Source organism: Helicoverpa armigera, chromosome 31, assembly GCF_030705265.1.
Source record: "Helicoverpa armigera isolate CAAS_96S chromosome 31, ASM3070526v1, whole genome shotgun sequence".
NCBI classification, from domain to species: Eukaryota; Metazoa; Arthropoda; class Insecta; order Lepidoptera; family Noctuidae; genus Helicoverpa; species Helicoverpa armigera.
In genome coordinates this window covers 3,501,793-3,526,057 of record NC_087150.1, presented here as the reverse complement: position 1 = coordinate 3,526,057, position 24,265 = coordinate 3,501,793, and the positions used below count along the sequence as shown (strand labels likewise).

Genomic DNA, 24,265 nt, shown 5'->3' with positions numbered 1-24,265 from the left:
TTAATTGTCACCATTTTAGATGGGGTTCCAATCGCTGCGATTCCTTTTGGGAAGGTTTAGTAGAAATCTTGGATGACCTAGACCTTTGCATCCTAAATGATGGTAGCCCTACTCGTAGATCCCTTCCCGGACAGCAAAAGAGTTGTGTAGACCTCACATTCTGTTCAGTAGAGTTGGCGGCATCAATTCATTGGCAATGTACTACCCTTACGCATGGTAGCGACCATTACCCCATTATTATAACTTTTCCTAATAAAACCTATTTAGAGAAAACTTCTCCTCCACTATTGAAGTACAACTTGTCCAAACCCGATTGGTCGAAGTTTTCATCTTTACTGGAGGAGAAAATCAGTATACTTCCAAATTTAACTTCAAGTTACCAAGATACTTCTGGTCACTGCCATGCTAAGAGATGTCACGATGACTTTATCTCGGCCATTACTTCAAGTGCAGACTCATCCTTCCCGTTGCGTAACTGTGCCAAAAATAAAATTCCGTCTCCCCCTTGGTGGGACCAAGAATGCACATCGGCTGTTAAAGAAAGGAAAGAGGCCGAAAAACAGTACAATGAATTGATGAATAGCGACAATCTTATACGGTACAGACGAGTGTTTGCTCAATCTCGGCGGCTTCTTCATAAGAAGAAACGTCGTGGTTGGGTTAAGTTTTGCACTTCTCTATCCCCTTCCACTCCCATATCAGCAGTATGGAAGAGCATTAATCGTTTTAGGCGAGGCTGCTCCCCACCTATCTCTTCCCCCATAACGAGAGAAACTGCTGAATCCTTCTTCGACAAAATTGCTCCAGCCTATGTTCCTTCATTTCCAGAACTTCTGCTACCGTCTGTAAATATTTTGGATGATCCTATGGATGAACCATTTTCGTTGAAGGAACTTGATGCGGTGTTACGTCATGTTAAGGATTCCGCTCCAGGCATGGACGGAATACCGTATTCATTTGTAGCTCATTCCGGTTCTAAAGCTAAGCAATACTACCTTGACATTGTTAATTATTGCTATCAATATGGTTGGGTTCCTGACCAGTGGAAAGTACAAATAGTCATTCCGCTCCTGAAGCCCGGCAAGACTGCTGATGACCCGAATGGCCTTAGACCAATTGCTTTGTCCTCCGTGTTGGCCAAGTTACTGGAACACTTAATTAAAAATAGGCTTGAGTGGTTGGTTGAGTCTAGGGATTCACTGCCGAGCCATCAGTTTGGCTTTAGAAAGGGGCTTAGTACCATGGATAGTGTGGCAATTCTGGTAACCGACATCCGTACAGCCTTTTCTAAAAATGAATCTGCTGTAGCCGCATTCCTTGACATATCTTCCGCATACGACAGCGTTCTTCTTCCAGTCCTCAGGCAGAAACTGCAACAGCTGAGGATTCCAGGTAAGATGGTACAATGTATATGCGCACTCCTCATGTCTCGCTCATTAATGCTCAGAGTGCAGGGGGAAGTATTCGAGATGAGGCAGACGTGGAAAGGCCTTCCGCAAGGCTCTGTTTTAAGCCCTCTACTTTACAACCTCTATACGGCAGACATTGGCTCCAGCCTCAATGCCGATTGTCACTTACTGCAATACGCTGATGATCTGGCGTTATATGTTGTTAATCCTTCCATAGAGGATGCTGCCTCATCCCTCTGCCTCTCCCTGGACTCTCTGCACACATGGCTTCTGGACCATGGTCTCTCATTATCTGCCCCAAAAAGCTCGGTAGTGATTTTCTCCCGAAAACGACTGATCCCTCAGGTCTCAGTGAACATCCAAGGACAAGGCATCCCTATAGTCCAAAAAGCAAAATTTTTAGGAGTTTATTTAGATTGTAAATTATCCGGTATTCACCACATAAATTACCTAATCAAAAGATGCGAACGAGTTATCTCCATTTTGAAAGCTCTCTCTGGGGTCTGGTGGGGGGCACACCCCTTCACTATGAAATTAATTTACAATGCCTTAGTTCGTAGCATTCTGGATTATGGGTCACACTTGGTGATTCCTGGTAACAAAGGTGCCTTGGCCGGCTTAGATAGGATCCAATCTCAATGCCTTCGGATCATCACAGGTTGCATGAAGTCGTCGCCTATTAACGCCTTACAGGTTGAATGCGCTGAACCCCCTTTAGCCCTGAGACGTCAGTACCTTGCTTCCCGTTTCCTGTCCAGGGTTATTCCTAAATCATCCCACCCTCTCATCCCAAAACTCAGAGAGCTTGACACTCTTTGTCACAGCTCAAAATATTGGGAACATAAAGAAATCCCCTTATTCCTGAAAGCATTCCGATTTTTCAAAATTTTGAATCCCCTATTGCATCACATCCCAGACTTCCTTTATTTAATTACCCTATGAAGTACTTTGCTTCACCCTAATATATTTTATAACATTGGCATATCGAAAAACTCCCCATCGGCAAATTCGACCTTTAATGCGGTTTTGGGTGAACGATGGACTGGGTTTCAAAGGTTCTTCACGGATGCTTCCAAATTGAATGGTGGCTATACTGGAGCCGCGGTTTATTACCAGAACTCGAAAATTATTATGAAATTCAGATGCCCAAAGGAGTCTTCTATATTTACAGGCGAGTGCGTGGCATTATTGGAAGCTTGTCACTTTATAGAGTCCCATGAGATCAACTTCGGAGTTATCTTTACTGACTCCCTTAGTTGTCTCCAAGCCCTATCCCAGAATCCCTTTCGAGCTAAACTCCATTGTCCTATTATCCTGGATATCAAAAAGTCCCTTTTCTCCTGCTCTCTGCAAGAGAAAGTTGTTCACTTAGTTTGGATCCCTAGCCACTGCGGTATAACGGGAAATGAATGTGCTGACGCATTGGCTAAGGATGCATGCACGTCTGAATCAGCGGACCTTGCACACTTCTCCCTTCACGGGCATGACCTACTAAACGTTCCTAGATTGAGTCTTGAGACGTCGTGGCAGGAATGGTGGAATATCTCCAGCAGAAAGAAGGGTAGTTCATATTACTCTATCCAACCGGTTGTAAAATCAAAACCGTGGTTCACTCGTTTTAAAAAATACCCTAAACAGGTTATTTCAGTCCTGTGCAGAATACGATTAGGGCATTGTTGTACTCCGGTCTTCTTGCGCAAAATTCGGGTGCAGGACTCATCCCTCTGCGAGTGTGGACTGGATGAGGGTACCCTGGACCATATATTCTTTAATTGTCCCAATAACTCATCTTTTGATCTATATGGTCGTCTCCAAAAACTTAAGATTCCTCTCCCTACTAATTTCCGTTCCCTCTTAACTTACTCCTGTCCAGAATTGCTCCAGGCGCTATTGATGACTATCCATCGAAATAATATTAAATTATAAACTGTGGCCTAGTTATTTAGACCACTGTTTGTATAGTTGTGGTATATATGTTATTCGTTTTATGTTACTAACATATTGTTATTATTTATATATGTAAATGTATTTCTGTTTGTTTCAGTGCCGTCCTACTAACACGTTAAGTTACACAAGTTTGACTTCAAGATCAATTTAATTTTATCCTTTGCCAATCACAAGCACTACTTGCTTCTCATCCCACTTGTCATTGGCAGAATCGTCGACGTATGCATCGACATGGATTGCCATAAATAAAAATAGAATAGAATAGTGTATTACATACCAATACATACTGCCATATTAGAATCACTTGTTATAGTTATCACTTGTAATTGTTTTAGTTATCGGCAAGGATATTGAGCCCTTACCTTCACCTGCGCAGTAGCGATTTATTGGTTTATTGCCTTATGTGTACAGTGCTCAAAGCGATCCCCACTCTTCCGCCGAGAGCCCAATATCCGTGGCGGTAACTATATCTTTGGTTTTGTTCGTTTTGCGTTTACTTTGTTTTTGTGATATATTTTTTATACCGACTCAGCTTGTTTACGGATTCTGATTTTCCTGAGTGCTTCGTATTACCTGGCTTGTTATTTGGACCCCGAACTTATAACTTATAACTTATTCATTGACTTCGATTTTAAAAGTTTTACAATTTTGGATTTTGAAAATGCCGAAATCATCTGCATTAAAATGTTACTTTGGATGTATTATCGATGGTAAGTTCTTATTTAGTATGTTTCATTCAATAAATTAATGATTCATTTCAACTTTGTGTAAATTCTGTACAAAATAAAATCTGTTACAGCCTTCTTTTTTTTTATCGTCCCTCTGCAGGGCACAGGCCTCCTCTCACATGGAGAAGGATTGAGCATTAATCACCACGCTTGCTCAATGCGGGTTGGTGATTTCAGACTTTATAGTCCAGGTTTCCTCAAGATGTTTTCCTTCACCTTTTTATCAGCCATTGATGTCCAAGATATACTTAGAAAGTACATACAAACTTAGAAAAGTTGCATTGGTACTTGCCTGACCTGGAATCGAACCCGCACCTTCATACTTAAGAGCTTGGTTCTTTACCCACTAGGCCACCACGGTGACCACGGCTGCTTAAAATAAAATACCTACATTTTATTAAAATTTTATTTAAAGGACCGCTACACCGATTCCCGAAATGGGAATATCCTTGCACAGAAAGGTTTAATCAGTGGAAATCTGTACTCAGCATCGCAACCCAAGAGAGAGGAAATAACTACATATATAATTCTGTTCGCATATGCCACAGACATTTTGAAGAATATTATAAATCACCGAGTAAACTTTTGACCAGAAATGCAATACCTACATTGAATTTGGGTATGTATTTTTACTTATTTCTGGTCTACTTTTATGTTTTCCATGGTTACAAAACAATGTATAGTTATCGGCACGGTTATTGAGCTCTCGGCGGAAGAGTGGGGATCGCTTCGCGCACTGTACATTTAAGGCAATAAACCAATAAATTACTGAGTGAGTGCTCAATACCCTTGCAGATGATTATATACATGTAAAAAATTTGTATGTTTATGTACTTAGCTGTTAAGTACTAAATGGCCTTTCCGGCTCCATTATTTATCAAACAAGCTTGAAATACCAAAATAACTCATAAAAATAATTTATGTACGTATACATATATTTTCATAAACATTTAAGACTTAACATTCATGACATGATATCAAGATTTTAAATGATTTTAAATTCACAATTTTTCTTTAATCTCTTTATTAGCATTCCATATGTTATAACAGGTGGTACATTTAGATTAGTGACAATATGGACCCTATAGGGCACAGCTTAAAGAAGTAGGAGAGTTTTACTACTTTTCAAGTGGTTCATACGTACGTGAAAAGAAACGTAAATGATGAATGACGGGACCATATATTACTTTACTCTTTGGACGGGACCATGCATGGGGATGACACTACAGTACTTTGAGGTCGAGAAAAGAAAATATATGGAAAGTGGTGCCATCTAGCGGGGAGGACGTGTCAACTAAGGCAAAAGTTTTCCCTTAAATACTACTAGATGTCGCCTTAGATGACCTCTTTCTTAAAATGCTATTCTTTTAATAATTGATCAAATTCGAATTAATAATAGAAACTTAAAAATAATGTTACATTTTTCGCGATTCGTTATCGGGCTTAAAAAAGTCCATAACGTTTTTTATACATTCTTATTACTTATTTTTCCAATGGCAACACTGGTAAATAATGTATCTATGGCCAAGAATAAATTAAAAAAAAAATACGTGTAAATAAATAAAAGTTTTCAAAACTTTCCACCAACGTTTGTTGTGGTTGTGTGTACCGTGAGTTTTCCGTGTAATTTCTCTTTTTTATTGACCTTCGCGGTTTTCCTGGACTCCGAGAGTCTTACACACAGTTACTTGGCTTTTCGTAAACGGATACCGACGAATACACTTACCTACTTCGCTGGACCCCATCGTTTTATGGACTTCGCCGTGTACAGTTACCGGCACGGATGTCGGGCTCTCGGCGGAAGAGTGGGGATCGCTTTGCGCACCCGTACGCATAAGGCAATAAGGCAGTAAATCGCTTGTGCGCAGGTGAAGGTCAGGGCCCGACATCCGTGCCGGTAACTGTATGTTTATTGTGATCAAACTTGGCTACGTTTTTTTATTACGATGGCGAAATTACCGAAAAATCCTCGCACTCATTGCTATTTTGCATGTGAAGAAGGAGGTAAGATGACAATTGACGATATAATATGTGATCCTATTTAAGAAAGATCCCTTCCAAAGCTTTTTTTCCTCTAGTAATGAGTCAATACATCATTTGAAAGGTCTTTTCAAGCGTTACATTTTGTACTAACATACTACTTACCAATTCTTAGTACTTAAGAAGTTAGAGCTTATTTTAGATTATATTATCGATAGTTTGTTTCAAGTTCTGAGATTTCTTCTCGAGTAATTAATTATATATCACTGGAAAGGCCTTTTTAAATAGAACATGTTGTACTACTAAAATCATCATCCTCCGAGCCTTTTCCCAAACTATGTTGGGGTCGGCTTCCAGTCTAACCGGATTCAGCTGAGTACCAGTGCTTTACAAGAAGCGACTGCCTATCTGACCTCCTCAACCCAGTAACCTGGGCAACCCGATACCCTTTGGTTAGACTGGTGTCAGACTTACTGGCTTCTGACTACCGGTAACGACTGCCAAGTATGTCGTACATGTCGTACTAAAATACCTCTAACAAATTGTCAGTACTTTAGAAGCTACAGCAGATTTCAGACATAGTTATTATTTCACTAAACACGTTCTAACTCCCTAAATACTAACAAATGACAATCGCCGCCATACAAGAAAATGCTCTACATAACACAAGCTTTCTATTGATATATCACTTAATGCTAGAGGAGAGGTAGACCAAAACGCTCATTGACTTTCAGGTCCATTGCATCATTTTCCTAAGTCAGACCGTGATAGGGAAAGGTTTGATGCCTGGAAAGAAGTATTGGACGATGACATCAAAATAAAAGGAGATGCGTACATTTATAATCAATTAAGATTATGTAATAAACATTTTGAAGATTATTACATATCTCCAAGCAAGTGCTTGACCAGAAATGCAGTGCCAACCTTGAATATTACGGGGTTATTATCAGGTAAACAAAAATATATGCAAATAAATTCTAGTCCGAATATAGCTTAATCTTTGCGGCAGATGTCTATGAAATCCAGCGGGGCCCAGTAGGGCCAGGGCCTGCCGGGGCTGCGGGTTGTTCGAAAGAGATATCGTGGCCCTGGTACATAAAAGGCCTACGTCGGAACACGACGGTTTTTATAGTCAGTAAGAGTCTGACACTCCCTCACCGCTGCTAACCCACAGCAGGAGGGGTTATTTGATGATTTTTAACGTCGCAAAAAAAAAAAAAACGGTCACTGATTATCGGGCGTATGTCATGTTTATAATTTTATTTTGTATCACTTATATTTTCATTATTAGTGCCAGTTGAATCATAAATGAAGTGCAATTACATAAAAACAGTTTTTTTTTATATAGAATTACATTTTAATGTTTTTTTTTTTCTAAAGTATTGTGCATAGTTGTCTAAGAAGTTTATTGCTGCTTTTTAGGTACCACCAGCTCATCTGAAGTTGCAGAAGTGTCTGTTGAGCCAGCTGTTTCTGTTATAACGTCTGACGACACGTACAGAAACATGAGGCAAACATTTGTGGAAGGTATGTTACAAATCATAATAAAACCACGTATTCGCTGGGAAACAATGTTTCAGATACACAGTTTCTGAAACATCACGTAGATGTTTACATCAACAATGTTTCGGGAATTCTGCCGTCCACATCGTCCACAGAAACAAAATTATATGTTTCTGAAACAAAATTATTTGTTTCAGAAACACGTATATATTGTTCTGAAACAGTGTTTATAAACAATTGTTTCTCAGTGAATACATGGCTTGAAAGTCGGTTAAATGTTTGGTTTTAAAAAATAAAAAGTGTTAAGTATGGTCACCAATATACCTATAGGTACGTAGATGACGCCTACATAGCTATAACTATATATAACATGCTTTCGCGTAGACGCTGGTGACAACTAGCGGGGAGGACGAGTAGTTGAAATAAAACTATTCTGTCAGTGGCTCATTTATACCCGTATTATATGTATTATCTATTCTGTCACAGGGGGGTGTAACTTCCATACATTTGGTTGTATCAAAATATTATATATGTCGGAGGCGAACATCAAGGATGGCACTATCGTCCGACATCAGTTAGGGTAAATGAAGCAAAGAGATAACTCAAAGAAACTCAAAACTCAAACGAACTCAAAAGTCAAACGTTTATTCAAATTAGTCAGAACAAAAGACAGCTCCCAAAACGCCCGCCCTTCGCCACTTCCTATGTGTTTTGGCTTGGGGAGAAGAAGTGGCGGAACAAACTCCCCAGCAACACATGTCTGTCTGTTAGGTTAGAAGAACCTTTACACTTTAATTTCAAAAGACACTTTACACACTTTACAATATGGATCTACAACGGTACTACATCACTAGGCAATAACACTAGACGTGACGTAGGGCAGTTTCGAGATGTGCGCAGCACGACGACTCGACCAAGACTGAGCTCCGCGGACGCCACGCCGACCACCACTACTCTGCCAAGCGCGCCAAAATGTTGTTTCACCGGAAACGCCACCAGAGGGCGCGCTTGCGTGACGTTTAGTGTCCGTACTATTGACAGTCTCCGACATATACAAAAACTGGCCATACTTTTACATTTTTGCCACTAGGTAGAGCTAGTTGACGACATTACAAAAGTAAACATACAATTAATAACAATAAATATTTATTATTTCACAATTTATTATGGATTAAATTTCAAAAATATGGTTGCAAATTTTCTTTTTAGCACTTGAAAGTTCAATACTCAATTCTTTATTAGCATTCCATATGTTATAACAGGTGGTACATTTAGATTAGTGACAATATGGACCCTATAGGGCACAGCTTAAAGAAGTAGGAGAGTTTTACTACTTTTCAAGTGGTTCATACGTACGTGAAAAGAAACGTAGGTTAATGATGAATAACGGGACAGAAAAATTACGTTGTCAGACTTGTCAGTTGTCTTTTAAAAACATTTTTCTCTGTTTCGTTCGTTATTTCGAGGTGTTCTTGTGATCTGTATATTGCTTTATCTTTTTGAGTTTTTGACCCTTTTTCTTTCTTGTACTCTGTGATTGGATACGTAAACGATTGACCCTATGCCTTGTATAAACTGGACCTTGATATTGCCGTTTGATTTGGATTCGACGAAATTTTCAAAATGCCGAGAAAGTCTGCATTCAAGTGTTATTTTGGATGTGTTCCAAAAGGTATGTTTCACATAATTTTTTACATCTTACAAAATCCGCTTAGAACTATTTCCTTTTACTTTTTTACACTTTTAACGTATCTACACTGTTTGGTGATATTGTCATTCAGGAACGGTTCATCACTTTCCACCAAATGTATACCCGCATACGGAAAAATTTGATCAGTGGAAAATGGTTTTAAGTGAGAAAGATCGACAAAAGGGCGATAATTACATAAACAACAACATACGTATATGTGATTATCATTTTGAAGTGTGTTATCGAACGGCCAGTGGACGTCTTACCAAGAATGCTGTTCCAACATTGAATATTGGTAAATACCATCTATATTCATATCTTATGTATAAACAAATACACCGCTAGCACAGACTGGTTCTAATAATACACTATAAGAATATTAATGACAATAACAAGTCAAACTGCTAACACCATTAGTTAGGCACTCATCATCCTCCAAGCCTTTCCCAACTATGTTGGGGTCTATGAGTGGCCTATCTATAGCAAATTTATTAGTGTATCATTTATGACTGTCATTTGGTCAGTGACAATCAGGGGTAGGGGGGGATGAAAATCTCCTAAAAAATCATAACTCAAAAAGTAGTCGAAGAAACTAGCGCCATGTAGTGTGCGAGGAACGTCAGTTTTCTTCATTATTTACTTATTTCATTATTCATTATGTTGATTAATTCAGATATTTATATTACTTTTTTCTATTATGTCATAAAAATACATAATTAATATTTTATGTTTACATCCAGAAATATTTCGTTATTCGCTATTGTTTTCTCTCTTCTGTCCGTCCGTCCGTCCGTCCGTCTGTCACCAAAACTAGAATAAAATAAATATTTCGGGAGGCTCCCATACAACTAACGTGACGATTTTTTTGCTCAGTTTTGCTCGATATCCATAAATATATATATTAATTAATATATATATATTAGTTTGGATGGTACGGAACCCTTCGTGCGCGAGTCCGACTCGCACTTGGCCGGTTTCTTTTTTGTTCATTTTGCGTTTACTTTGTTTTTGTGATATATTTTTATACCCACTTGGCTTGTTTACGGATTCTGATTTTCCTGAGTGCTACGTATTACCTAGCTTGTTATTTGGACCCTGAACTGATAGCGAATATGATAACTTGGCTTCTTCACATTGACTTCGATTTTAAAACATTTTACTTTGATTTTGAAATATCATCAAGTGTTGTTGGTTTATAGAAATAGATGGCGCTTGCTGATACTAACCGACCAAATTAAAAATAGTCTTAAATATACTAATTCTTGAAAACGATGTGGCTATTTTATTTTTGCATCGTTATATTTCATCAAATTAGTAATAAATGTTGCCATCAATAAAATAAGGAAATGGATTAGTGGTTTCGTTAAAATCGAAAACTTTTTATGCAAAATCAAAACAGCAGTAATATTTTACTAAAATCGTAAAATATATTTTCATCAAAGTAGTTTCAGTTTGTATATATGTATAGTGTGTACATTGTAGAAATAGATTATAAAAATAAAATAAACAAGATTTTCATCAAATAAATCATTATGATTAGACTTATTTTATTGTAAGTAGTTATATCAATCCCGCCTCAAACCTTTAATTGAATTCGTGGCATAGTAGTTATTTTGTTTTTACTTGCAGCATTGAAGTAAGCTGTCAAGTGTCAACGAATGATAATGGCGGGTAATGACATTTCTTCTGTCATTATAGCCGGTCGTTTTTGTTTGGGTTTACGTCGAGTGTTTTCGTCTACCTAGTAATTCCCCGTGAATTCGTTGAGTCGAGCCCTGCTCCTCCGATTAGCGTTGAGTGTTTGTAATAGTGTTCGAGACGTAGACTATAAAGTGCTCTAGAGTAATTTTACGATGTCAAGCAAACGTTGTTGTGTACCTCAGTGTGCGAAAACTTTAGGTAAGTACATATTACCAGACGGATTTATACCGGACAAATAAAAAGTACTTTTAAGGCTGCTTGTCCACTTAAGCGTAGCAGAGAAATATTAACCAAAGGTTAGATTCAGAATTTTAAACAAATTTTCTAATTTTCTATGGTTCTCTTGAAAATGAGCACTGAAAGTTAGTCTATAAAGAAAGTCCTTATATGTACTTAACCTTATATAAACGTTATTATTTAATCATACCTACGTAACTCATACAAATGATAAGAACGAAACGTCAATCATGACTTTGTATGGAAATGTACCTAGCAATTGTTATTTTCTTATTTCGCTTAAACTCGTCATTCCAGATATGAAAAGAAAAATTCCTGGTGTGAAAAGCCCTCATAAATATGTCAATAATTTCTATATTGTTTTGATTTTTCAACAGAAAATATTGCTAGATAGCATTTCATTATTCTCCTTTCAGTCTTCAATCTGGAAGCCGACCTCAACATAGTTGGGAAAAAAGCTCGGAGGATGAGTCTCTAACCTAAAATATACTAGATAGATTTATTATAGAAAGCATAAGGAATAAGGAAAATAAACATAATTTTGTTCTTTGAATGTACTTTTTATTTTTGCAGGCTCTCAGAGACTTCACTGGTTTCCTAACCCCGAAAAGGACATTGCTCGTTTCCGAATATGGGTTCATACAATTGGTGGAGAGATTTTGAGTCTGAGTAATGAAAATATTTATAAACTTCGTCGAGTATGTCATGCTCATTTCGAAGAGAAATATTGTTGCCTAAACTACAGAATTTCTAACATAGCCATTCCAACATTACTTATACCAGGTGGGTGCACTACGTAGCTAAATGATTAGATGTACTTAACATACATACTGTTACTGTTACAGCCTTTTTTATCGTCTCTTTGCTGGGCTGCGGCCTCCTCTCACACGGAGAAGGATTGAGCATTAATCACCACGCTTGCTCAATGCGGGTTGGTGATTTCAGACTTTATAGTCCAGGTTTCCTCAAGATGTTTTCCTTCACCTTTTTTGTTTTTTGTTACCATTGTTTGGTTGGGTCTTTGTCTTAATTAGTCTTAATACCTCTACTGTTGCAGATCCACTGTCTATATCAAAATGTATGTACACTGATAGCAGACCATTCAGGGCAGTTGAAAACTTACCATCTACATCAAAAGGTTAGTTCACCAGGATCTTTCAACAAAGTCCTAGATTCATTAATGTTAGCATTGTTTTGACTTAATATGGTCGTCTAGCAGCTTGACAATTGTGCCATTATAACTAACTAGCTGGTGCCCGCGACTTCGTCTGCGCAGGTTTAGTATTTCGAACAATATGTTTACAAATTGTAGCCTATGTGTTATTCTGATGTATAAACTATATTATTGTAAAGTTTCATTAAAATCCATTCAGTAGTTTTTGCGTGAAAGAGTAACAAACATCCATACATCCATACATACAAACTTTCGCGTTTATAATATTAGTAGGATTAATTATATATTTTTAAGCCCTCAGGGTGCACTTCAAATTTAAGTTGCATTTGGAATATATGCATGCTTATATACAGGCATGTTATAAAAGTTGTTGGTTTGTGGTTACAGATGGCACCACTAGTGGCTTTCCTTTAAAATCCGTTAAACCTACATAAAAACTTGAAATAAAATACTCTGTGACCAAGTACACATACACGCTATGTTCTCTTATTAGAACAATGCAGGTTGCTTGAAACTTTTGTACGGAAACTAACGCCATCTATCCCTCTTAGTGAAAACTACTCGTTTTACCCATTGGGTTACCACTTTATAACAGTGATATGATTTAAACAAAAATAATAATATATCTGTTGTTTCATAGTATTACACTAGTCTAATGCAGTAGCTAGAAAAAATAAAACAACTAATTCAATGAACATTGCAAAAAGCGTTTTTTTGTCCTAATATTACACACAAGTAGGTAAATGACCATAGCGGCTGAAAGACAATGTATATCTATGGCCAAGAATAATAAAAAAAATGACCATAAATGACGTTAGACGTCACCTTAAAAATGAGTTAATTTATTCATTTGTTTTCGAGTTTCAAGGTGAGATTGTAGCATCAAGCTTAGAATTATATGCTCCTCCGTTTGCGCGTAACGAGTTCACAGTGAAGTGCTCTTGTTTTGTGAGATAGGACTCTGTGGGAGAAATTGACTCTTGTTTTAGATAGGACTAATTGTTAGTGTGTGAGAAATTGACTCTTGTTTTAGATAAGACTTTAGTGTTGTGAGAAATTGACTCTTCTGGTGTTCAACTTAACACATACAATGTCTTTCGTGTCTTGTTGTGTACCTGGCTGTACTATCACTACTGAAGACGGTTAGTGTACATCATATTACATATATTATTTTCATCATCATCATCATCATCCTCCGAGCTCTTTCTCAACTATGTTGGGGTCGGCTTCCAGTCTAACCGGATGCAGCTGAGTACCAGTGCTTTTGCTTACATTACATACCTATATTATTTTGTTGTTTGTTATTTTACATTAAGCTCAGTCAAAACAATATTCCAGGCGTGCTGCATAAATTTCCAAACCCAAGTATTGAAAGTGAACGCTTCAAGAAATGGGTTCAAACTGTTGGAGATACAGTCAAAGAATTAGATGAAATCTTCATTTATAACAACAGAAGAGTATGCCGAAGACATTTTGCACCGGTCTTCCACTACCCTAAGAACAGATTAAGTAAATTAGCAATACCCACATTGTTCATTGAAGGTAATAAATCCATTCTTCTTCTTCTTTCCTGTCAATGACATGTTGTATATTGAGACTACACTATGTCAGCCAAATATGCCGCTACAGCGAGAGGACGGCCGGATGCGCTCATTAAGTCCTCCCGCGAGCAAGTTTCAGGGCTCAGTGGACATGGACGATTATTAATACATTTGCTTGCACACTATACAAGGTTAATATTCCAACCGGTCATAGCTATATTTGAAACTATGAAAAATATCAAAACATACTGAATGGAATAACTTATTTCATGAAAGATTAAATCAATATACTGGATGGAGTCTCATTTGAAGCTCATTTTGACACAACAACATTCTCTATGTGTATATTGTGGTCTTTGACTAAGTAGGTAAATGATATAAGATGTTACCTGAAAAATACGAGTTTGTTTGTTTGAAACACGTTTTGCCCTGGATTTTGACTTTGAGTAAGCCGCTGACCCTGGATTTCCACTTCGAGTTGAACTGAGGCGCGATTCTACAAATTTCGCTTAAGCGACATACGATTCACATCAGCTGAGATCTAATCACGACTCAATTACGATTGAAGCGTATGTGTTATCTTTTAAATAAACGTTTTTATCCGTTTCTGTAATTCAATATTGAATCATATTGTCTGCAAATTATTTACGATTGCAATATGGTTTGCGATTGGTCTGCCATTTGGTCTATAGGGTAATCTGCTCTACAGTCATGTTGCAATCGTAAAACATTTTGCAATAAATAGTTTGCGTAATCATTTACCGCGGATAGATGGCGCTGCTTGGATGTTGAAGGAATCAGGGTCAAAAGTACCGTTTATTTCTGTGTGAATATTGTAGTATTAGGCCGACCAATGAAATGGCATTGGAAATAGTAAGTAGTTGACATTGACAACTGTCAACTTTACAGCTAATTTAACTTAATTATTATATTATTTATCTCCTATATAGGGATATCGCTAAGCGACTTGCTGACACTTCAGGTGACCCAAGGGCTGGTTTTTATTTTGGCCAAAAAGTAAGCATTGCCATCCAACGTGGCAATGCTGCCAGCCTCTTGGGTACACTCCCGGTGGGCAGCGATGAGGAGTTTTTTGATGCAATTTTTTAAATATTTTTATTTATAGTAAGTGTATATATTAGGTAATAAGTTAGTTATATGTTGTATATATATTTATTATTAAGTTATTTGTAAATAAACTATAAAAAACAAATAGAAAAAAAAAAATATATATATATTTACATGATAATTGTACTCAAACTCTAAATAAAAATAATTGCTAAATAGAAAAAATCTCAATAAATACAAAGTAAAACGGGCGAAGTTCGAGTCGGACTCGGACGTAGGGTTTCGTACCATCTAAACTAATGTTCTATTTATATTTATGGATATCGAGCAAAAAACATCACATTTGTTCTATGGGAGCCCCCCGAAATATTTATTTTATTCTAGTTTTCAGTACTTGTTGTGATAGCGGCAACAGAAATACATCATCTGTGAAAATTTCAGCTCTCTAGCTATCACGGATCATGAGATACAGCCTGGTGCGAGAAGGACGGACGGATGGACAGAGGAGCGAAAACAATAGGGTCCTGTTTTACCCTTTGGGTACGGAACCCTAAAAATTAAATAAGCCTTACAGTAAACTATACAATAAACTCATGAGAACTAACACGATAGGTCTTTATCGCGGTGCTATAACAACAATACAATACAAATGTACAATAGTGACCGAATCATAGCCGACCAATTTGAGTAGGCTTCTGCTTTTAGTTGTAACACTTAAATAATTATCAGCCAATGGAAGGCTCAGGCCCTACTTGGCCCAGCTAGGCCGAACGTGTGACCAATTCGAATCTGCGTTCGCCACACTTTAATAAATAATTTAAGCAATGTCCACACCCGCGGTAACTGCGAAGGAGGCTTCTGTGATGCCCTGCACTCTCTCATAATAGGGTAGTTGAATAATTTTTTAGAACACTCATAGCGCGCCTTATGGCCAAATGTAACTGAAATATTAATATTTCAGTAAAATACAAACTGAAACATATTTTATTTTGTATTTTTATGAACTTTTTGACATATGACCACCAAAACGCCTCAAACTGTCATGTCATGGCGAATCGTGTGACGTCATACGTTGCAAAACACAGTGCTGTTTGTTTTTGGTGGATGAAGAAAGCAATAAAATGGATCACAAGTTTTACAAATATTGTATAGTGCCTCAGTGCGAAAGCTCGACTATTAAAACACCTGAAAAACTATTTATACATGTGCCTAGAAATGAACAAAGGCGAAAGTGGCTACAACTTGCAAGACGCGACGTGAATGTAGCTTTGGATTCAAAAATGTACTTTTGTGAGGATCATTTCGATGTAAGTTTTAACTTTTTTGCTATAAGTAATGTTCGTTAAATATATTAACGTAATAATAATAAGTAATATCTAAAAAAGATAGTTTTTTTTCCGTTGAATGCAACTTGGATTTTTAGGTTAGAATACTCATTCTATTTCTAACAAAAACTTTAATTAAGACTTTAAATTACAGTTGCCAAATGATATGGAAAATTACATGGAATATCATGTCATGGGATTTGTATCGCAAGTTCGGATGAAACCAGATATTTTACCTTGTAAATTTGATTGTCAACCAGATAGAAGAAAACGAGCAAGCAGTAGTTTGGAACGACCATGTGCTCTAAAAAGACAAAGGATGACTATAATAGCAGAGTGCTTAAATAAAACAGACAGCAGCATTGCCAAAACTACTCCAGTTCAAGAAAAATCTCCAGTTATTAATGAAGGTAAATTCATGCTGATTCGCCTCTAATTTTCAGCCAAATCGGTCAAGTCGTTTTCATGTTATGTCGTGACAACGGAAACCGGGTTTCATTTTTATATATATAGATCTTACAATTTTAAACGGTTGGTTAATACAGGCGGGGTCATAATAAACGGATTCTACTTCACAATGTACTCTATGCCATAATGTTATAGTGTCTAATGTTTGTATAACACCCAGAAACAAAAAAAAGTGAATTTGTGTCTTGATATGGCAATTCTTGAAATCATGACAGCTGTCAGTGTGAGCGTCAGTGTCAGTGCATTACAGTTGTGTCGATCTCGATCGAGTGAAGTGTTTATGTTAGGTATCCTCTCCGCTTAAAAACCCAGTTTCAATGTTCTTTGTACTCAACGCAAAATGTATTACAAGTGCTGCTTGTGTAACGCTACGCGACAGGACGCTATTTTGTACCATTTCCCAAGCACTGAGAAAAGACGCCAAGTATGGTTAGAGTGTTTACCTTCATCTCGGGGTGATTTGAAAGCTCTAACGCAAGAGAAGCTTTCGAAGCTGTTTGTGTGCTCAAGACACTTTGAAGAGCGATTTGTGACTCAAAAATCTCGACTCGTAGGAACGGCTTATCCTACACTTTTTAGTGCAGAGGAAATAACTAGAAGAAAACCATCTCAAAACGGTTAGTAAACTTATTCTATATAATAAGTTATTTATTTATTTAATACTTCTGCACATTTTGTACAAGGGCGGACTTAACGCCTTAGGTGTTTCCTACCAGTCTACCTTTGGGTGGCTATTCTTTACCAAAATGTGTGCGAAGTATGAATGTAGATGTATGGAGAGCAAGAGGAAGATAGAACAGATGGATGGATTGCCTGAAAGATGACATGAATAGGAAGGGAGTGAGTGGCAGTATGACGAGTGACAGGGAACATGGAAGAGGATGACATATTGCGGCGTCCCCAAATAAAATTGGGAACAGGACAGGAAGATGAAGATTCTTCACCACTTTTGTTTACCAAAAGTCGAAAAATATTGTTGATGAGCTACAAGAATGCTGCTGGAACCAAGTACTTTGACCATAACTATTATTAACTTTTTATTTTCAGAGAATGTAGACCCTCAGGCCGATCATATTTACTGCAGAAAGAGGCATTTTGACCATACTTATGCAAAACGGAAACCTTTGACAGGTAATGTGTGAACAAACTTCATAGGTTTGCATGTGTGTCATTTTTTTTTTGTAATTATTATTTAAGTGGTGGCCTAGTGGGTAAAGAACCAACCTCGTGAGTATGAGGGTGTGGATTCCGGGTCAGGCAAGTACCAATGCAACTTTTCTTAGTTTGTATGTACGTTCTAAGTATATCTTGGATACCAATGGCTGATAAAAGTAAGCAAATGTAAATAAAATTAATCTATAATATAAAAATGAATGGCAAAATGTGTTGGTAAGCCCATAACTCAACAACGCCTGGACCAATTTGGCTAGTTCTTTTTTTGTTGTGTTTGTTATTTTCAGGAGAAGGTTCTTATATAAAAAAAAATAGGGTAAAGTAGAGAAGTCAGTTGACGGGAGCGAAGCCGCGGGCAAAAGCTAGTTACAAATGTAAATAAAATATTAACATCCTTCACGTCACGACATCATTAACGTCATGGCTAATCGGCTGTGCTTTAACACTCCTTACATTTTTGCTTTGAGGTTTCGGCGCGTCTTACAAGTTCTTCCATATTGCAGTAGATGTCACCGTTCTCAAGATTAAAACTTATACATGTAGTAATATTATTATCAAAATAAACATTAATATTAAAATTATAATAAAATATGTATTATCCAATCATACGTTTAGATAAATCATAAGATAAATTTAACCACAAATTACATTTATCCCTTGCCCAAGAGGATACCGTTCCGCATCACGTAAGGAATTTTACGAACCTTTAAAACTCAATGGTCTCTTATAAACATGAACAAGCCTTTTTAATGATTAGTCATACTAGAAAAATGCACATTTATTTGCATTTTTCTATTATCATATCTATCTATTTTTTCTTGTTGTCTATACCCTATCCACGGGAGCAAGAGCTAAAAGGTAAACAAAGAATGACAGTTTTTCAAGATGGCGGTATAACCCGACCGATGACAAAGTCTATTCTATTCTATTCTATTTTTATTTATGGCAATCCATGTCGATGCAAACGTCGACGATTCTGCCAATGACAAGTGGAAGGAGAAGCAAGTAGTGCTTGTGATTGACAAAAAGACAAAATTAAGTTGATGTTGTAGTCAAACTTGTGTAACTTATCGTGTTAGTAGGACGGCACTGAAACAAACAGAAATACATTTACATACAGTCATGGTCAACTAATTAAAGACACCCCCGATTCGAAGTGAAATAAATATTTATGGTACTGACATGAGCTAAAGCACGGTATAAAATGTAATGTTATTATTATTAAAACAAACCTTGCATTATGGTCTTTAAATTGAGGACAAAAAATATTTACTCTCTTTAATACTTTAGACATAACGCTCTATGGGAACTGAACACTAACTTTTGTAGCGGATACTTGGCTGGTCAGCTAATTAAAGACAGTTAAAGCCCAGTTAAGAAAAAAAAACGACAGATAAAAATAGTCGCCATAGTTTTTTTTAAAGTGAGTAAAATATTTATGAGAACTCAAATTAGGTAATAATTTAGGTTTCCTTCATTAAAATTTTTCATTTTAGTCCAATCAATAAGACTAAAACAAATATTTTGGTAAGTAAAATGTTTCAGGCTTTTTTGAATAAAGTTTTGTCATGCGGATTCATTAATACCACTTGAACTGTAATATGGACATGGTAATAAAATTATTAAAGATGCCTTGTTAATGGTACTAAAAAAATAAAAATTTGAGAACAACTGAAACCCGACGCCAAGGAAAACTTGTCCGCAAACAGACTTTACAGTGGTGTTATAATAAAATAGTGAATCATTTACATGATTCGGTACGGGTTTTTTTGGAAGCCTTCTGATGCTAAAAGGACAACAGACGTGTCTGCAGAACTTTCAGACTACAACCGGGTCGGGAAAAGCTGTAGGGCATGGCGTATCTGAAGATGTTACTTTTGGGAAAGCACCGCGTGTCCATAATGAAGTTGGTAGTTTTCTATCAAAGGTGAAAGTTGCTCTGAACAAGTATTAAAAAAATATTTTTTTATCTGATAAAACAAAGAAATTTGATAAATTCTAAAAAAAAAATGATTTTAGTCACCTCCAAAACATGTGATTGAACCAAAGTACACCAAGAAAGTTCTCAAACGTAGGAGGCGAAAATGTTATAGTGTTTGGCTGCTCGCCACTGTTTAGTGTAAGACCTTTCAGAGACGTATTATTAAAAATAGGCGAATTCAAGTACTATAATAGTTCAGAAATAAGCATATTGTTATAATTTAAGCATAATTTACCGGTCATTAGGACTTTCCAAATTAGAAAAGTTCTGAAAGACACTGCAAGAGTAGTAAAAATGATTCTTTGATCGGGCAACTTATGACGGTTTTGGTTTGGCCTATTGCAAATCCAATGAAACTAAAACTGGTAATAGGCAAAAAATACCATGGCAAGAAGTCGTACATGGAACATCGATCAATTTTACACAGAATTTAATTAAGCATGGAAGAAAATTCCCTCAGCGACTTCTACAAAACTGACCGCTTGCTCATTCAAGGATGTCGTACTGTTATTGAGGTAAAAGGAAATAAACCAAATATTAATACTTATTGGAATGTTTAAATATAGAGTAGGGAATGTTGTTGTAGAAAGATAACTCCAATAATATTAATAATTTGTATTTCTTCCTCTGAACAAATGGAGTGTCTTTAATTAGATGGCCAGGCTTCGTTATGGATCATACCGCCCGGGATTCGGATAAAGCGAAAAAAAACTAGACGCGGGGGATTATTAAATATAGTCATCAGTTTTAACATTTCACAATGCCTTCTTAAATATTTTAAAATAGAAAAGAAAGTTCCCACGGCAATGTAAAAAAAGAAATACAGATGAAATGCCCCGGTAAGTTCAGTGTCTTTAATTACGTGTCCATGACTGTATATAAATAATAACAAAATGTTAGTAACATAAAACAAGTAACATATATACCACATTTATACAAACAGTGGTCTAAATAGATAGGCCAGAGTTTATAATTTAATATTATTACGATGGATGGACATCAATAGCGCCTGGAGCAGTTCTGGACAGGAGTAAGTTAAGAGGGAACGGAAATTAGTAGGGAGAGGAATCTTCAGTTTTTGGAGACGACCATATAAATCAAAAGATGAGTTATTGGGACAATTAAAAAATATATGGTCCAGGGAACCCTCATCCAGTCCACACTCGCAGAGAGATGAGTCCTGCACCCGAATTTTGCGCAAGAAGACCGGAGTACAACAATGTCCTAAACGTATCCTGCATAGAACCGAAATAACTTGTTTAGGGTATTTTTTAAAACGAGTAAACCACGGTTTCGATTTTACTGCCGGTTGGATAGCGTAGTACGAACTACCCTTCTTTCTGCTGGAGATATTCCACCATTCCTGCCACGAGGTCTCAAGACTCAATTTAGGTACGTTTAGTAGGTCATGCCCTTGAAGGGAGAAGTGTGCAAGGTCCGCTGATTCAGATGTGCATGCATCTTTAGCCAATGCGTCGGCACATTCATTTCCCGTTATACCGCAATGACTGGGAATCCAAACTAGGTGGACAACTTTCTCTTGCCGAGTGCAAGAGAAAGGGACTTTGATATCTAGGACAATAGGACAATGGAGTTTAGATCTAAAGGGATTCTGGGATAGGGCTTGGAGGCAACTAAGGGAGTCAGTAAAGATAACTCCGAAGTTGATCTCATGGGACTCTATAAAGTGACAAGCTTCCAATAATGCCACGCACTCGCCTGTAAATATAGAAGACTCCTTTGGGCATCTGAATTTCATAATAATTTTCGAGTTCTGGTAATAAACCGCGGCTCCAGTATAACCGTCATTGAATTTGGAAGCATCCGTGAAGAACCTTTGAAACCCAGACCATCGTTCACCCAAAACCGCATTAAAGGTCGAATTTGCCGATGGGGAGTTTTTAGATATGCCAATATTATAAAATATATTAGGAGTGAAGCAGAGTACATCATAGGGATAATTAAATAAAGGAAGCCTGGGATGTGATGCAATAGGAGATTCTAAATTTTGAAAAATCGGAATGCTTTAAGGAATAAGGGATTTCTTTATGTTCCCAATATTTTGAGCTGTGACAAAGAGTGTCAAGCTCTCTGAGTTTTGGGATGAGAGGGTGGGATGATTTAGGAATAACCCTGGACAAAAAACGGGAAGCAAGGTACTGACGTCTCAGGGCTAAAGGAGGTTCAGCGCATTCGACCTGTAAGGCGTTAATAGGCGACGACTTCATGCATCCTGTGATGATCCGGAGGCATTGAGATTGGATCCTATCTAAGCCGGCCAAGGCACCCTTGTTACCAGGAATCACCAAGTGTGACCCATAATCCAGAATGCTACGGACTAAAGCATTATAAATTAATTTCATAGTGAAGGGGTGTGCCCCCCACCAGACCCCAGAAAGAGCTTTCAAAATGGAGATGACTCGTTCGCATCTTTTGATTAGATAATTTATGTGGTGAATACCGGATAATTTTGAATCTAAATAAACCCCTAAAAATTTTGCCTTTTTGGCTATGGGGATGCCTTGACCTTGGATGTTCACTGAGACCTGAGGGATCAGTCGTTTTCGGGAGAAGATCACTACCGAGCTTTTGGGGCGGATAATGAGAGACCATGGTCCAGAAGCCATGCGTGCAGAGAGTCCAGGGAGAGACAGAGATGAGGCAGCATCCTCGATGGATGGATTGACAACATACAACGCCAGATCATCAGCGTATTGCAGTAAATGACAATCAGAATTAAGGCTGGAGCCAATGTCTGCCGTGTAAAGATTGTAGAGTAAAGGGCTTAGAACAGAGCCTTGAGGAAGGCCCTTCCACGTCTGCCTCACCTCGAATACCTCCCCCTGCACTCTGAGCATTAATGAGCGAGACATAAGGAGTGCGCATATACATTGTACCATCTTACCCGGAATCCTCAGCTGTTGCAGTTTCTGCCTGAGAACTGGAAGAAGAACGCTGTCGTATGCGGAAGATATGTCAAGGAATGCGGCTACAGCAGATTCATTTTTGGAAAAGGCTGTACGGATGTCGGTTACCAAAATTGCCACACTATCCATGGTACTAAGCCCCTTTCTAAAGCCAAACTGGTGGCTCGGCAGTAAATCCCTAGATTCAACCAACCACTCAGCCTATTTTTAATTAAGTGTTCCAGTAACTTGGCCAACACTGAGGACAAAGCAATTGGTCTAAGGCCATTCGGATCATCAGCAGTCTTGCCAGGTTTCAAGAGCGGAATAACTATTTGGACTTTCCACTGGTCAGGAACCCAACCATATTGATAGCAATAATTGATAATTTCCAGGAAGTATTGCTTAGCTTGAGAACCGGAATGAGCTACAAATGAGTACGGTATGCCGTCTATGCCTGGGGCGGAATCCCTAACATGACGTAACACCGCATCGAGTTCCTCCAACGAAAATGGTTCATTCATAGGATCGTCCAAAATATTTACAGACGGTAGCAGAAGTTCTGGAAATGAAGGAACATAGGCTGGAGCAATTTTGTCGAAGAAGGATTCAGCAGTTTCTCTCGTGATGGGGGAGGAGATAGATGGGGAGCAGCCTCGCCTAAAACGGTTAATGCTCTTCCATACTGCTGATATGGGAGTGGAAGGGGATAGAGAAGTGCAAAACTTAACCCAACCACGACGTTTCTTCTTATGAAGAAGCCGCCGAGATTGAGCAAACACTCGTCTGTACCGTAGGAGATTGTCGCTATTCATCGCTTCATTGTACTGTTTTTCGGCCTCTTTCCTTTCTTTGACAGCCGATGTGCATTCTTGATCCCACCACGGCGGTGACGGGATTTTATTTCTGGCAGAGTTACGCAATGAAAAGGAAGTGTCTGCACTTGAAGTAATGGCCGAGATAAAGCCATCGTAACAACTCTTAGCATGGCAGTGACCAGAAGAAACTTGGGAACTCGAAGTTAAATTTGGAAGCAAACTGATTTTCTCCTCCAGTAAAGATGAAAACTTCGACCAATCAGGTTTGGTCAGGTTGTACTTCAATAGTGGAGGAGAAGTTTTCTCTAAATAGGTTTTATTAAGAAAAGTTATAACAATAGGGTAATGGTCGCTACCATGCGTAAGGCTAGTACATTCCCAATGAATTGATGCCGCCAACTCTACTGAACAGAATGTGAGGTCTACACAACTCTTTTGCTGACCGGGGAGGGATCTACGAGTAGGACTACCATCATTTAGGATGCAAAGGTCTAGGTCATCCAAGATTTCTACTAAACCTTCCCCAAAAGAATCACAGCGATTGGAACCCCATCTAAAATGGTGACAGTTGAAATCACCCATAACAAGGACGGGTCCTACAATATTGTTTAGAATG

General features: G+C 37.8%; 1 protein-coding gene across 8 annotated transcripts in view; it reads left to right on the top strand.

Annotated features, from left to right (window-relative positions):
* LOC110383286 (uncharacterized) overlaps window positions 1-24,265 on the top strand; it is an 85,253-nt gene that overhangs the window by 31,254 nt on the left and 29,734 nt on the right. The window contains exons 1-4 of one of the 8 annotated variants that reach the window (XM_064043204.1): window positions 9,020-9,239; window positions 9,349-9,552; window positions 11,769-11,978; window positions 12,253-12,333. The exons of 2 other annotated variants lie outside the window; for them this stretch is intronic. In XM_064043204.1, coding sequence (XP_063899274.1) covers window positions 9,191-9,239; window positions 9,349-9,552; window positions 11,769-11,978; window positions 12,253-12,333 — 544 coding nt within the window. In that variant the 5' untranslated portion in view covers window positions 9,020-9,190. Of the gene's footprint in view, window positions 1-9,019; window positions 9,240-9,348; window positions 9,553-11,768; window positions 11,979-12,252; window positions 12,334-16,077; window positions 16,286-16,457; window positions 16,714-17,040; window positions 17,389-17,818; window positions 17,903-24,265 lie in introns of those variants that run through there. 5 more of the 8 variants (XM_064043199.1, XM_064043201.1, XM_064043205.1 and 2 more) reach the window with 5 other exon arrangements.